This window comes from Myotis myotis, unplaced genomic scaffold (assembly GCF_014108235.1).
Source record: "Myotis myotis isolate mMyoMyo1 unplaced genomic scaffold, mMyoMyo1.p scaffold_m19_p_9, whole genome shotgun sequence".
Classification (NCBI taxonomy): domain Eukaryota; kingdom Metazoa; phylum Chordata; class Mammalia; order Chiroptera; family Vespertilionidae; genus Myotis; species Myotis myotis.
Window position 1 is genome coordinate 72,870,080 of NW_023416401.1, and position 16,485 is coordinate 72,886,564.

General features: G+C 36.1%; 2 protein-coding genes across 9 annotated transcripts in view; one reads left to right on the forward strand and one right to left on the reverse strand.

Annotated features, from left to right (window-relative positions):
- MACROD2 (mono-ADP ribosylhydrolase 2) overlaps positions 1–16,485 on the forward strand; it is a 1,927,670-nt gene that overhangs the window by 279,617 nt on the left and 1,631,568 nt on the right. The window lies entirely within an intron of this gene.
- FLRT3 (fibronectin leucine rich transmembrane protein 3) overlaps positions 1–16,485 on the reverse strand; it is a 59,825-nt gene that overhangs the window by 38,045 nt on the left and 5,295 nt on the right. Inside the window, exons 2-4 of one of the 7 annotated variants that reach the window (XM_036322174.1) lie at positions 15,050–15,132; positions 13,045–13,246; positions 8,056–11,467 (exon numbers count right to left, since the gene is read on the reverse strand). The exons of 1 other annotated variant lie outside the window; for it this stretch is intronic. In XM_036322174.1, coding sequence (XP_036178067.1) covers positions 9,475–11,424 — 1,950 coding nt within the window. In that variant the 5' untranslated portion in view covers positions 11,425–11,467; positions 13,045–13,246; positions 15,050–15,132 and the 3' untranslated portion in view covers positions 8,056–9,474. 5 more of the 7 variants (XM_036322173.1, XM_036322171.1, XM_036322172.1 and 2 more) reach the window with 5 other exon arrangements.

The following is a 16,485-nucleotide window of genomic DNA, read 5'->3' on the forward strand; positions in this document are numbered from 1 at the left end:
GGGAAGTAAAGGAGGTAATGGATGTGGAATGCTTAGTAAATTGTCTATGCTAGTTATTCTGAAGATGGTGATTAATACTTTGCATTTGTAGAATGGTTTGCAGTTTACAAAGAGCTTTAACAAAGGTTATCTCAGATGATAGTGACACACCATTGATGCTTGTTCATTCTATTCATTCATCCAACAAATATTTTTTGGAGTGTTTTCTAGGTGCTCAGCATTATCCTACAGGTTGGAGTGATTTAGCAGTGAAACAGCAAGGGGAAAATTACTTGCCTTCATAGAGTTTGCAGTTTAATGAGGAATATAGATAACCTATTAAGTGAAATATTTCATATATTAGATAATAACAATAATAAATGTAACCTCAACTCTTGCATGGTGAGTGTTATAAGCTGTGTGCAGCTCAGTAGTTGGATCCATATTTTGATTCACAAACTAGTAACATGTTTTTCCACTAAAAACTGTAAACTAGTTACAGTTAGACTACAAACTTTTTTTCAAATTTTGTACTATTTTTAAAACATTGAAGGGATTAATTTTTTTGATTTGTCAGCACACATCGCCAAAATTCATGAAATCTCTTCTAGCTAGCTCTAAGATTCTATGAGTTATTGGCTAAAAGCATAGGATAAACATAGATCTCTAATACCTGTCTCTATTTATATGTGTCTGGTAAGTATACTCGAAATAAAGCATTTCAGCAAATCAAAGATTATTCTTAAAAAATAATTAATTATTAAAAAACATTAAATAATCTTGGCATTCCTTTACCTTTATAGATGAGGTAATTGTATTCATGGATTATGTGTCTCAAATTGAGCACCAAGCCTGTGAAAAAGCTTTGGTGATGTGGCAACTCCATTCTGGCTCTTAGGCGACACAAAAGGATCATGAAAAGGTGTTGTAGTGAATGTAAACACTAAGGTTTGTCTGCCAACTCTGAGTTTAAATTTATTGAAAGCTGTAGTAAAGACAGGAGTTATTCTTGGGATAATGTACAGCAATTAAATATTGGCCAGAAGTCACTATTCTGCATCATGGGGCAGATGCTGAATTTAGGCCTTGGTAGAAAAATTCACACTTGCCCCATTAAAATGTTTTGAGACTTAATCCTAAAAATGTCTCCTGGTTTTTATCTCAGGAAAGGAAAATAATGTGTTTTGTTTTTCTGGACTTAAACTCCTTTTTAAAGTTATTGAAGGAATATTCCTGCTATTTAAAGAGAATGGTCAGGAGCTTAAACTTTAGAAGCAGACAGAATCATTGTTCCACCACTTACTAACTATAAACTTTAAGAAGGATGCCATTAAAACTCCAAAAATATATCTGACATCTTTTCCCCTCTCTCCTCTCCATCCTGTTCCAAATTACAAATTCTTCTCCATAATTACTAGTGACCTTATTACAAATGATATCTGATAGTCTGATCCCAGACATCATTCTCATCCTCTTCCTCCCCCACCTACTCCCTTCAATTGCTTTTTCTTGCACTAGGATGAAGTCCAGACTTCTTACCTTGGCCTTGGCCTACAGGACCCTGCAGGATCTGATCCAGCCTTGCCTCGCTGAGCTCACCTCTGTCTTGCTCTCTGAACTTGAGCCCTCTGACATTCCTAATCTCACTAAGCTGATTCCCCGCTTGAATCTTGAACACATCCTGTTTCCTGTGCTCAGAACATGCTCTACCTCATTCTTCACATGGCTGACTCTTTATCCCTCAGGCCTTAGACTTTCCCTTACTACCCAGTCTAAACAGGTTCTCCTGTTATGCTCATTCATAGAACCATGTTTTTTTCCCTGCCATGACACTTGTCACAGTTTTTCACTTTTTATTCACTTGTTTTTATAGGCAATATCTGAATTCCTGCCTCCCCCAATTATAATCTTTATCTCTTTTTAAAAAATATATATTTTATTGATTTTTTACATAGAGGAAAGGAGAGGGATAGAGAGTTAGAAACATCGATGAGAGAGAAACATCCACCAGCTGCCTCCTGCACACCTCCTACTGGGGATGTGCCAGCAACCAAGGTATATGCCCTCGACCAGAATTGAACCTGGGACCTTTCAGTCCGCAGGCCGACACTCTATCCACTGAGCCAAACCGGTTAGGGCAATCTTTATTTCTTTTGGGTTTGCTGCTGTATACCCAGCCCTAAGAGTTTTTTAGTAGGTACTCAATACATCATTGTTAATGTTGAATGAATAAAATATCTCCATGATCTTTCAAAGCCTTAATTTGCTCATCTTCAAAATACACATAATGCCCTGGCCAGTGTTTTAAGTGTCAACTGTGCACTAAAAGGTTTCATGTTTGATTCCTGGTCAAGGGCACATACCTGGGTCGCAGGTTCGATCCCAGCCCCAGTCAGGACACGAGTGGGAGGCAATCAATCTGTCTTACACTTCTCTCTCTCTCTCTCTCTCTCTCTCTCTCTCTCTCTCTCCCATCCATTTCACTCTCTCTAAAAATCAGTGGAAAAATATCCTCAGGTGAGGATTAACAACAAAACACACAACACATAATAATTCTTACCTGTAAAATTATTATGTGAATTAAACAATATTAAAATATATAAAACACTTAGCACTGTTCTTGACAGAGTCCTCATCGAATGGAGCAGCAGCAGCAGCATGATCACCAGATGTCTAGGAAGCCCACTGTATGTGTAAGGCATTGTTAAGGTTTACACAACGTATTTTAAAAAGAGAATTCTGTTAGGCTTTTGTTTACCTAGTCTTTATAATAAAAAAAATTATCATTGGTCCTCATCTCTATGAAATTAAAATGTGGAATTCCAGCAGTGGTTCCATACATTTTAATGGAACATTGATATGAACTAGCCTCAGCTTTGTAATGTCACAGTTATTAGAGCTATGCTGTACTTACAGAAGGGTAATTACTTTGGGTAGTAATTTCCTAGTCTGCCCCCTCTGCACTCTGGCCAGCTGGCATTGCAAAGGAAGCCCTGCTTTTATGTGTACACACAATCAGTCTGTAAAATCCCATTATCCCCAACTTCCACACCCCTGTGGCTGCGTGCTTCCCTTTGAAGCCTGTTAAAGAAGAAAAAAAACTTTCAAGGCAGCACTGAGGTTTACTTCTAATCTCATTTCACTCAAATAATGTAAAAATGAGATGGGGGATAGGAAGTGGGAGGGGTCCATAATGTGATTTACTTGCCCCTTCACCTGCAATCCTATGATACTTGTGGGAAAGCTTGGTAGAAATTGGGGTGGGTGGATAGAAATACTTCCTCAGTGTGTATTTTGAGATAAATTTGGATTTAATTATGTTTCGATGTTCAAACAATAGAGCCAGGGTGATTTGGTTGTTCTAGTTCTTTTTCTTTCATCTTTTCAGAATGTCTTTACTATTTAATAGGAGTTTCTACCTATCTCTCATGGCCAACATGCTTTTTTTTTAAACTGTGATCATCTGTTGGAGTCCTAGGTGCAATGCCCTCCTCTGTGCTCCTTATCTGTTCTGTGTCTCTAAGGATTTGACCTCCTTTTTGGCCCATCTCCTAACTGCTTCCACTGAGAGCATTGCAATTCTTTACCTTTGGGTTCAAGTTCCCCATATAAGGAACATTTTTCTTAACGTTTTTTCCACCACCTTGAATTAATTGACATCTGTTCCCTGAGAATGACCCTCCCTGCTACCTGTTGCATCTCTTGTTGTAACTATTTGATGAAACGAGGGGAGGGGAGAGGGAGTTTCAAATAAATTTTTCCTGCCCCTGAAAGACCACTTTCCTGACTGTGATTCTGTCACATTTATTCAGAAGCCTTACTTTGGAAGTGCTTATTTTACATCAACATCACCTGATATCATCACTGTCTTCCTCTTCTTAATCTCTGGGACATTTTCTGATCCTGCTTAGGAATGGTTTTAGAAATCTTACCATCATACCAACCTTTTCCAACTCTGAGTGATTTTGTCGTCCTTGCTGGTGACTCTTTCAACACTGTAGGTTGTCAGACTCCAGTCATCTAGAGTCACAGCTGTGAGTTGGCCCACACCTCTGTGCATCTCAAGGTTTGTTTATGTTTCCTCCTATGAAATATGCTCCTGCCCTCACTGTAGATTCCTGATTCTGTATACCCCATCTTATTCCTGTGGTCAACAAATATCCCTCCTGGAATTCACTACCTTTTTATCTATCTTGATCCTTCACACAACTGACCAAGAGTCCTTCACCCTCCAAACTTCTAAGAGTCGTAATGATTATTTTTGGTTTATCTCCCATTATCCTGTCAATATCCTGGAGACTTTTGCCTTATTGCTTTGCTGACACTGCATTCAAAATCCCTGTAGATCTCTTTTTCCATATTCAGCAATGTCCTCTTCCCAGTCTATATTTCTGACTGCATTTTAAAAATATATTTTTTTATTGTTTCCAGAGAGGAAGGGAGAGAGAGATGTAGAAATATCAATAATGAGGGAGAATCATTGATCAGCTGCCACCTGCAGGCCCCTCAGTGGGGATCAAGCCCGCAACCCGGGCATGTGCCCTCACTGGGAATCAAACCATGACCTCCTGGTTCATAGGTGGATGCTCAACCACTGAGCTACGCCAGCCAGGCCTGACTGCATTTTTTACTTCCTCCTTTCTTAATATTTCTAGCTCCCTGATTTCATAATATTTTCTTCTCATGATTTTTCTTTCTTTGTGACCACCCCCCCCCCACACACACACATTGTTTTGTTTTAGTTTTTGGACTCTTCTTCCCTCTTCTATCCTTACAAAGGGCAAGGGTACCTTTGATCATCGATTTTCTCTCTCTCTCTGCCCACTTTCTGTTGGTGATCTCATCTAACCTCTCACTTTTGATAATAACCTTCTAGGTATGAATTCCTCTCCTGATGCTGAGGATCTATCCCCAAACATTCATTTCCAACTTCCTATGGACATTTCCAGAGGGATACCATAAAAATATGTTAAACCCAAGGCAATTACAATTTATCATCTAAACTGACTCACTATGAAAGTTTAAAGAGGGCAATGTTAATAGTTAGCCAGTATAAAGCTGTACTGTGCATATGGTCACCTATTCAAACCCAGTGTGTACAAAAATACTCTGAAATTTGCTTTTCTAGTGTTTTCTGTCATTAATTGCCCCATCAGCATTCTTTTTACCTGAGCTGAAAATCATCTTCAAATCTTTCTTATTCTTTCCTCAGTTTCCAATTTCTAGGAATTCTACCTTTCCTGTATTTTTTGAATTATATTTTAAAAAAATAAAAAGAAAACTATTTTCCCCTGCTCAGGCCATTATTGCTGCTTGCCTGGAATCTGTATAGTCTTCTAACTTGTCTTCTTACTTCCAGATGACTCCTCATTCATCCTTCATCTAGTATTCTTTATTTCTACTAAACATCCCTCAAGTACACTGATTGTTTATGCACCAGCCATTTAATATCAAGCAGACTTCTCAATATGAAATTCAACACATTACAAAGCCTGACATAAAACTAAAATAAAATCAATCAGTGGTCTTCAGCCTCATCAGAATCACCTTTGGAATTAAAAAAAAAAATTAAATGTTGAACCTTACTTAACTTGGGAGATTTAAATTTGGTAGCTCTGTTTTGAGGACTGGTTATCTTAATAAAGCCTTCCCAAGTGATCCTGAACAAAGCCGCTGAAAATTATTGCCCTATTTTCCTATCTTCATGACTTGATTACCATTTTCACTCCATAGCCAGTATCTTCTTTTCTTTCTTTTTAAAAATATATTTTTTATTGATTTCAGAGAGGAAGGGAAAGGGAGAGAGATATATAATTATCAGTGATGAGAGACACATTGATTGGCTGCCTCCTGCATGCCCCTCACTGGGATCAAGCCTGCAAGCTGGGCACCAGAAATTGAAACATATCCTCCTGGTTCATAGGTCGATGCTCAACCACTGAGCCATGCTGGCCGGGCAGTATCTGCTTTTCTTGCTTTCTCTTTCAATACCTTCATATCTTTCAATACCTAGCCCTAATTTTACCTCCTTCGTGAAGTCTTCCTTGGTTCATCCAAGCAGATGTAATTATTTCTTCGATACTGCAGTCACAGTAAACTTCCATTAGATTATATTCATGTCTAACAACCTCTAGACAATACAGTTCTTGAAAGCAAAGCTTTTGCTGTTTATAATATAGAAGCCACTCAGTGAAGATCATTGGCTATTGAGATTACTTGTAGATACATTTTACACTCTCACAATAAGCATGAGTTACGTTTTGCTAATTTAACCAAAGTCCAAAAGCATAAAGTGCAGAAGCTTCAATTCCAAATCCATGCTAAATTAAGATTTGCTAATCATGCTAAGTAGGAGAAAGGAATTAAAATTTTAAAGGCCTCTACTGTTTTCAGCAGCAGATGAGCTAATATTAAATATAGTGGTGGATTGGTGCCTTTAACTCCCACACTTCAGGTTGTAAAGCATGTGGGTCTCTTTGGATTCCTCGTGAAAACTGCCACGTTGGCATGTTGCTATACAACATACTTTAGTCAGAAACTGTAGTTAGTAAAGCAGAGTTTTTTAGTAGTTCCTTTGGCACAGGGGGATACCTTTACTAACACAGACTTGCTGAAATATAGAGCACAGTGTCGTTTTAATAGGGAATCAGAGTGTAAGCACAGTGATTTAATGTGGTTACTAGAGGCTGCATCCAAAAACAATTTCTGATTTTTGTCAAACAATCAGCAAAGCAGTGATTTTTACCTTTTTTTTTTTTTTTGTAACTTCACCAGTTGTATTCTTGTTAAATCTGTCAGCTTTATACTCAGGATTGGATATTTTCCCTACAGTTTTGTGTTAGTATCTGATCAATAAAAATTGTGAATATTTCATTTGGGATATATGCAAATGTATCTGTAGTTAATTTAGTGCCCTTTAAGTTGACTTGTGGTTTTGTTCTATTGAAAGGATATCTATTTTCTCAGCAAAGCATTTGGATTTTGTAGCAAGCCTAGTTAAAGAATAAAGGTTTAACCTCTCTGTGCTTTCTATATTTGCTGGTACAAGACATGTTTCTGGTTTATCCCAGGTAAAATTATTAAATGCACAGGAAGACAAAATTTCCTGTGGTCATGGAAGGTATACTAACTGGAAAATAGTCAATATAATCTCTTGGCTTTTGGCTTTTTATAAACTCATAGGTTTATAGGGACTTTATGGAACCATCTAGCTCTTTCCCTGACTTCAGTCAGGACTGCAGCTGAACTACTCAAAACCTCTGAAAGCAAAGTCAAATTTCCTTCAGAACATGTTTCCTATATTTAAAGTTAATCACATTTATTTTTGCAAAGTTATTCCTAGAAAACAGCTAACCTCCATAACAGGAATCAAAAGAGAAAATATTGGAAAACATTTGAAGATGGTAAATGAATAATGAATGAGGTTACTTAGGCAGCGGAGAGATTCATTAGCATAGTAAGAAGGAGCAATATCTAGCAAAAACCTGGGAACACCTGGCTAACTTTTCTTGACCAAATAGTAGTAACTTACAATTTGTTGAACATTTGTACAGTTTCCATGCATATCACCTCATTTAATCCTTATAGCAACCCTGTGAGGTGGGTGCTATTAATAGCCCCACTTTATAGATAAGAAAACTGAGCTAAGAAGAATAAATGGTTTGTATTTAAGTACATACCCGGTAAGTGGTACATCTGAGATTTCAAATCCTCTGATGACAAACCACAGTATCAAAAGCTATTTAAACAATTATTATTTTTTCAGAGATCACCTTAAAAAGTGTCTGGCAGGATAATGGCAGCAGGGTACAAACCAGAAAGGTCACAAAACCTCTCCTGAAGTTTTCCATCAATGGAATGAATAAGTAAAATAAGAGTATTTAAAAAGGCTGTTAGGAAATTAATTTATGCATGAAACACTGAACTCTTTAAAGTAAAATGATACACAAGCTCAAGATACTGCTATTTTTTTTATTTGTAGCCAACGTTTTATTTTTATGCCTAGAAAAATACATGGGGGTGCTTAGACTAATGTGCTGGGCAATTTGCTACTTTAGTGATAGTAACATAATCCCGAAAAAGCAAGCACAATTATTTTGTACTTTTTTTTTTTGTTTTATTCAGCAATAAGACCATAATTTTTCATATTTAAGGAAGTATGAAAAATTTGTCGAATTTTAGAAGCTGAATACATGTAGCGTTGGATCAAGGCACATACAAGACTGGCCAAAGGGCGTACAATGCACTTTGGTTTTCTGTTGGGAAAAAAAAAATCATGGCAACAGAAAATGATGTGGTTTTTAAACAATAGCTCACAATTCAGTAGGAAGCTAGAAAGAAATGTTACAAGTTCATTATGTAATATCTGGAAAACAGTGATAGTAATGGGCAGTAATCTTGGTTGTTGTGAAAGTAAATTGAACATTTATGTACAGTGTCAAAACATTTCACATAAACAGAATCTAAGTTTGATTTCTAGTATTTTTTTCTTTTAAATGCTCACTTATTTAAAGTACTACTTTCTCTGCATTGTTGAGGGGAATTTCTTATTGTTATGCTACGTTTTTAATATGTATAAGGTTTGTCTGACATCCTTTGTGATAAAAACATTATAAACACTAACAATTATTTCTTTAGAGTTCACTTTTCAAAAATGAGGATGGTATAGGCAAAACCAAAATGCAATTCTGATATCTGTGTTCACTATGCTATTCAAGTTTAAGTTCTTATGTTGTTCTAAGTACAAGTTTTTCCCCTAACTTGGAAACATGCTTACTTTATTGTTTTTGTGAAGTCCTTTATTCTCCAAATGTTGTTAACAACAGACCTCACACTCCTTTTAAGCCAGCTGATGTATTCAGTTCAGAAGGTATACTTGCTTTCTTAAGGATATCTAGTTTTCTTAGACTGAAAATGGAGATATGCAGCAAGTTTGATATTGCCCATTACTTCACATATTTTGATTTATTGAAAACCACTGGGATAATACAAATTTAATAATTGGAACATTAATTTATAAATATTTTTTGAAATTTAATTTTTCTCATTCAGCCAGGTATTATTTTTTACATTTTATTAATACCAAAGTGAAAAATGGCCTGTGCTTATACTACAAGGATCTCATGTGAATGCAGTCCTGATTGTTCAACACAGCAAGAAAATTCACTTTCACAGTCAACAAGTCATCTTACTCAGTAGAACACAAAGTAAATGGTTTATAACTTCAATATTTGCAAGGAAAATACAGTACAAATTACTAAAAAATACTAAAATATAGAATTGTGTTCAGGCATCTCCACTACATCAATCGCAGCAGTCACCTGAAATTTGAAACTTTTAATAAAAAGTTCTTAAATATAAATTATATGGCAAATGTACAGTACATTGCTTTTTTCAGTCTCTTTTTCCAGTGTTTTGCAGTAGAACAGGGTTCCTACCATCACCTCCCTTAGGTTTAAAAAACCCGAGACACAGTCTGCTGTGAGTCCTCCAGCATCATGAGTGTGAGTGGTCTGAGTCTGGGATACCACTGTCTCTGTAGCTTCGGTTACTACTGCTTTCACTGTGATTGTTTTTGTACAGATTCATTCCGTTGGGAGGAAATATGGTGTGTATTACAAATTCCTCCTTTGAGATCGTTTCATTGCTTATTGGTAACATTTGAAAAGAAGTCTCCCTGATTTCCAGGATGGAGTTGTCCTTCTTAGTGCCAGCTTCCGCATAGTCATCCTTTCTTCGCCTCCCTTTGCTGTACGCACAGTTCCTTGAGAAGAGCGATCCGTTCCTATGAACATACCAGCACACTAAAGCAAGAAGGGCAATGGTCACCAGAGCCACAGCCCCACCAATAATGGCAGCCAGTGGCCAGCTGGGGTTTTTGTAAGGTTCTTTCTCTTGCTCTCGGTTAAGGGTGGTTGTAGGGTTGTACATTCGAAGGGGTGCAGTTTCAGTCTCAATACAAACAGGAGTTTCATCAAATAGGTAGAGGTTACTGGTTTCCATGGGAACCAGGCAGACTCGATAGGGGGAGTCAGGCTCCAGGGCTGTGACCAGGTATTCACTGCGTTCCCCTGTTACAATTGTTTCTGTTATAGATCCAAATGCTGGGCTATGGCCCAGTTTGAGCCAGCTGAGTCTTAAAGCCGTCATAGGTAGGACAAGTTTCCAAGAGATATGAATTGTGTCAGCGGTGACAGATTTCACAGTAATTACAATGGTCTTTCTCGTTGGACTCCCTGTGGTTCGTTGATCCTTAGTGAGCTTGGGACTCTTAATGTCTGGTTGTTTGGTCACTGGAGCTGGCCACTGTCCTTGAGCAGGATACACTGTGTTGGGTATTGCAGTGGTTATCTGAATGGTGCTCACAACTGCACGGTCTTTACAATCAAACAGTTCTGCGTTGAGGTCCTTGATAGCCATCCCCCGAACTTTTTCTGGGGCTTGACACATGAGCCCACGCACATTGACCTTCACAGGTAGTGACTGTAACCAGTCACGTACCCATTTCATCTTGCATCCACAATACCAGGGGTTGTTGCGAAGAATCAGTTGGGTTATGTTGTCCAAATCATCAAAGATACCCTGAGGTAAATTACTTAGGTTATTATTGGACATATCAAGTCGATACAGCTGCCTTAGATAAGAAAAAGCATTTGGGGGCACCCGGTTGATGTGGTTATCTTGAAGATAAAGCTTCCTCAGGTTTGTACCTGGAAGGTTTACTGGTGCAGCTGTCAGGGAATTCCGCACCAGTGACAGTTCTGTTAAGTTGACTAGGTTGAAGAAAACTTTATCACCTAAACCATGGTTGTTCAACAGGTTTCCATCCAGAACCAGGCGTTTTAGGCTGGTGAGACCTTGAAGCGATGGTGATGAGATGGTGGATATTCGGTTATCATCCAAGCGTAGTTCTTCTATAGTCCTGGGCAAACCCCAGGGGATGGTGCTAAGGTGATTCCGGGATAGGAAAAGCAGTCGGAGATAGTTGCTGTCTCGGAATGCCCCCTCTTCGATGCTAACAGCAGAGACGGAGTTATCATCTAAATGCAATTCTTCCAGATAGGGAATTTTTGAAAGTGAATCATAAGTGATGGTCCTTATGTTATTTTCTTGCAAATGTAATTCTTTTACGTACTTTGGTAGGTTGGTAGGAAACTCATCCAAACTGTTGCGGTATAGGTATATTCTTTCTACTTTTAGCAAGTTTTTCAAATCTGAAGGAATCCCAGCATTATTTATTTGGTTGTTCTGAAGGTAGAGAGTTGTAGCATCCTCTGGTATTCCTATTGGAATGGATGTCAGAAAGCGATCATTACAGTAAATGAAACCTGCATCACAGCGGCACACAGATGGGCAGGATTTAGCCATAACTGAAAGAGGTGCCACCTGAAGGATCAGCCCAATGTTAGTCCCGATGAGGAAGATGCTCCAGGCTGGGCTGATCATGGTCAGCAGTGTTGAGGTCTTTATACCAGGTAGCTTCAGAGCCCTACAATGCAGTGAGTTAAACAAAAAAAAGAAGAAGAAGAAAAAAAAAAAGACAGAAAGCAATCAGATCAGCATACTTCAGATTATATTCAAAATAGATGTGGGAATTAAAATATCTATAATCACTTCTAATATTTTAGGGTTTTTTTTGCATGCTTAGGGTTTTTTGCTACCTAACAAACAATGGACACAATCATATAATCTCTCTAACTTAAATGTTTCTGGTATTAAATTAAGAAGTATCATGTTCCAAACACATTTGGTTTGAAATGTTAAATATAATTAAAGTTTTGCTGAATATTTGAAAGCATTTTCATTTGACATCAATTCTGTAGCCAGTCACTGACCAGGCTGATCAAATATTTAATTTTTTCTTAATATTCAGAATAAATTGACACAATAAGAATATAATTTGTTTCATTTAAAGATAATAATTTTACTGTTTATAAAAAAACAAATTTTTGTCTACTTTTTATGAAGTTGACTGTACAGGAATAGAAATGTGTAGTAAAAAAAAATCAGTTATTTTACTATTTAGGAATAGGTACACACCTTTTGAGATCTTGAATCCCAGTATAGCTAATTGTTTGCTTTCATTACTTATGTTATTTCTTTTTTTTATTATTTTATTAAACATTGTTAGATGGGTATTTCTAACAAAAAAAGCAGAAGAAATCTTCATCTACTTTAGGGAAAGAATGAATTACGTAGCTAATACATCCAACTAATGAAATTCCATTTCATATTACGCTAGGTCTTGCTTTTGTTCCCATTTTGTTATATGTTTTGTACTCCATGGTTTAATGGCTTTGTGCACATTTTTCATTATATTCTATCTCACAATATGTTTTCACAATGCATTTATCTTTCTTCAAGTTCTAATCTAGATTATGATTCAACTTTCTCCATGGCTGGAAAATTATAGATTTAGATTGATCTATTGTGTAATATAATTTCTTCTGCACTTTTAGGTATTAATTAGCCTTTATAATTTTAGGCATGAAAATAAAATACTTCCTACCTTATTGAACAACGATGTGAGTAAATTTTGCGTGAGTGAAAATCCAATGCACATATATTATTTTCCTGGTGAGGGGATGGGACTTATAAACTCTTGTTTAGTCCTTGGAAATGCTCTTCACTGTTTATTCAAGTAATCCTATGACGCACACACCTCCAGATCAGGCTCGCTGTTGTCAACGAACATTCCAGCTGTGGTTCAGCATGGTGGGCAAGCTCATTAAAGTGGGGGCCAGAAACAATTCAGCTTCCTGTTACTATGTAGAACACATGGCTTCCTATGTATTTTTTTTTCTTTCTGATAGAGTTTCTGTATGAAGGTTTCTTTTGTGTAGCTTAATTCCCTTAGTGGAAATTGCTTTCTTTGAAATTCTTATTGGCTCTTCTGTGCAATGTGCTCAGAGATAGTAACTTCAGATCCTCATGAAGAAAGCCATTCATGATGCTAAGGCCTGGATAGTAATAGGTTTTTCAGGCAGTTACCCCCCACCTTTATTCCCATCCAGGGTCATCCAAGTATAAACTCTGTACAGTAGCTACATCCTGAGGTATGATTACCTGCTGTGAAATAGCTATTTCCAGCTTTTGCTTCTTGCTGCTTTCTTAGAATATCTGGTGTAGTCACGTTATGCAAGAACAGGTATTCTTTTTTAAGAGGTAAAGAAAACTTAATTCAAATATTCTTCGTGGGAAGAAAAGGAAGCATAATAGATTTCCTTTATATTTCTCTTCCTTAAAGCATACTGGGTCTGAGCATCTCCTGTGAAAGTAAAATGTTTTAATGAACTTCCAATAATGAACTTTAACATGCTAGAGAGATTTCCTAGAAATTTAACTTTAAGTCTTTCTTTAAGCAAAACATCTTTTATCACAGTAGTTAGTGAAAAGGGATAAGATGAGCTCTTTGTTTTTTACTTCCCATTTTATTATATTAATAAAGTAAGAGATGAAGTTGAGATTGTCACCAGATAATTTCTGTTAACTGTTCATTAATGTCACTTTGAATTAAACACAGAGCAAAGTTTCATTTAAGAGGCAGTAAGCCCCTTCCATGGCTTTGGAATTCACGTCAAGCCAATCTTTAAGAGTTCACTTTTAAATCTTAGATATAATATGATATAAAGCGTATAAAAAGAAGAAAACAATTATATGTCAAAGAGGTGAGCAAATACAGAACAAAGATTTTTTTACAGAAATACCATGGTGACTTTTTAGACATTTCTGGACATGGTTTTACAAAATTATACAACCTACAATCTAAAGAGTTGAAAAGAAAAGTTTACTTTAGACACTTTTCTTTTGATTTGCTCAACACCTTGCTTAATTTTTCCTGTGGGCCTCAGTTTTCCCAAGTGCAGAATGTGCACTCCATCACCTTCCTCCTTGGAGGGGTTTTTGAGTTGATGATCTTAAAACTCTAGTTATCAGGTTTTCTTGGCCAAAAGTCATAATTTGTTTTTCAGGAGAATAGAATTTTATTTTATTTTAGCAAATGGAATTTGAAAACTCTGTATTTTGAGTAGAAAGGATAGTATTTCAATCAGTATCCTTGGAATGACCATTAGGAAAGCATATCAAACCTGACAAGGCATTTCTCTCTAGGTTCCAATATGGACAGGCAAAATTCCAACAAGTGTATTTTTCATTTCTAAAACAAGACTTAAGACTTGACCAAAGAGATCACTGATTTTAATGATGACTGCTTTGTCCATTATATAATATACATGAAGTGTTTGTTTTGTTTGTTTGTTTGCTTTGTGAATGGGGGAGGTGGGTAGGATCAGTATCTGTAATCCAGGGTTACCTGCTCAGTGGCTTTCTGTATATGTAGGGAACATCTGAGTATCATGGAAATATTTGACCCTGAAATTAAGGGAAAAAAAGCAGAAGCAATTTGCTTCTTCCCCTGTAATTACCTAGCATCCAACAAGGATAGCATCTGTTCCAGAATTCAAACATGAATGAAAGTGAATGTTAAACAAGGCAAAATTTTGTGTTTCTGGTTCTTTTGGAAAATGTAGTTTATTTTAATTTGTTACCAGATACCAATGCTATCATAAACTGCATTAACAAAAGAAAACTTTAAACAATTACAGATAAATTTATTATTTAGGCAACATGAAACAAAAATAGCAGTTAGCAGTTGGATAAAGTAGTCTCAAGTGGGTATTGCAGTGTGCCCACAGAGGAATGTTTAAATGATTTACTATTTAATGTGAAGGTTCACTGTGATACCTTCAGGGCTTTGCTCATTATTGCTGTTGAATTTCTACAGTGCATTTTTTTTTCTTGAAAACTGTTGCTTTTTCAGTATGTGAAAATGGAAAACCAAAATGTTGAAATTATAATTAAAAAGTTACTTTAAAGAGTATCTGCTGTAAGTGTTTTATAAGCTTGAAAATGATTCAAAGTATAAAATAATTTGGTTAATTTAAGCTTAGAAAAACAATTACTTTTGTTAAATTGAATTAGAAACTAATTAAAAAACAATATAAAAATCTTAAGTGAGAACCTGCTTAAAATGTTACCAATAATCAGACATTTCTCATACTTGAGTACATACGCCAAAGTTGAGAAGATGACGCTGATGAATGGAGATTTTTAAACTGTTGATTGTTCCCCTAGTCAGGTCAGCCAAGAGTATGTCTAAGGTGATAATTAATGATAATCAGAGATAAAGCTTATATCTAACTATAAATATTTCACCAAATCAAGCTCTAAGAAAAAATATACATATTGATTGATTGACTTACACATTTTTAATATAGAAAAAGGAAAAAAATTCTAAATGGTGTGAACAGAAGGAAAATTAATGTGTTTATTTTCCCTATTTTACAATTGTGAAGCTGCTCCCTCTGCTCTGTTTGATATGTAAACTTACGTTGCCATTAATACAACAGTGGTAATAATGTGGGATTAATGGAAAGCCTTAAATCTCATTAAATTCTCAGAAAATGCCATTCTCTTCTCCCCTAAACTGCATTAAAACAAAAGGCAGAAACATCAAACAGGCTTCTCTGGAGAGAAGGATACTCTTTCAGACATGAAGATTCCCTCCCCAATCCCTACTCCCTTTACTTGAGCTCAAAACAGTTCAATTCATGTTTGATTTTTTTTTTTACATCTTCTCCTTCCCTTTTATATTTGAAACTGTAGTGCTAACCAGTTTTTGCACATCAAAGGCTTTAAAGATCTCTCCAACCAAAACAAGCAATCCTGTCCCCAAGCTTAGACTTCCTTCTTTCTGCCCTGACTCTACATAGTCACACCCATGGAGACATGTATGTGAATGTGAATGATGAAGGAAAAATAACCCCCATGGCATGGACACTGTGGCCCAGGTTTCCACAACATGGACTTCAGAGCCTTTATGTCTGCGTAGGCTTGAAAGAGGCCATTACTTCTGAACAACAACAAAAAAGATCTTTTAGAAAAATATTGTTAATGGGGTAACTTGGGGAAAAATATAAATGGAGACCTGGCTACTTAAAGAAATGTTTTAAAATTATTTTTTAATGGAATTAGTAATTTAGTATGTTGTATTTAAAGCTGTATCAAAAAGAAGAAAAATATAATCACTGGTAAATCAAATTTTTAATAGGGACCTTTTTTATTCAGTTTATTTTTATAAATAAAAATTGTGGAGTTTTTTTCTAAATTGCATTTATAATGTAATCATCAAGTCTGAAAAAACTCCAATTTATTTCCATGATGCACCTAAGAAAGTATGTAAATAGATAAGCATGTTATCATTTTTAGATATTTTATGAAAATTAATTTAACAAGTTGAAGCTGAATAGAAAACTGGTATTTAAATAAAATCAAGAAATTGGGGCAATCTATATGTTAATGTGATTCCTTCTCCTTTCCTCTGCAATATTTTGAAGGTGGGAATGTTTGAGAAGGTATTTTCTTGTTTTGATCACTTAGATTAAGGTTATATTATATACTGATATTGCTAACTCCCTAAATCCTTTATTTTCCACCTTTGATTTAAAT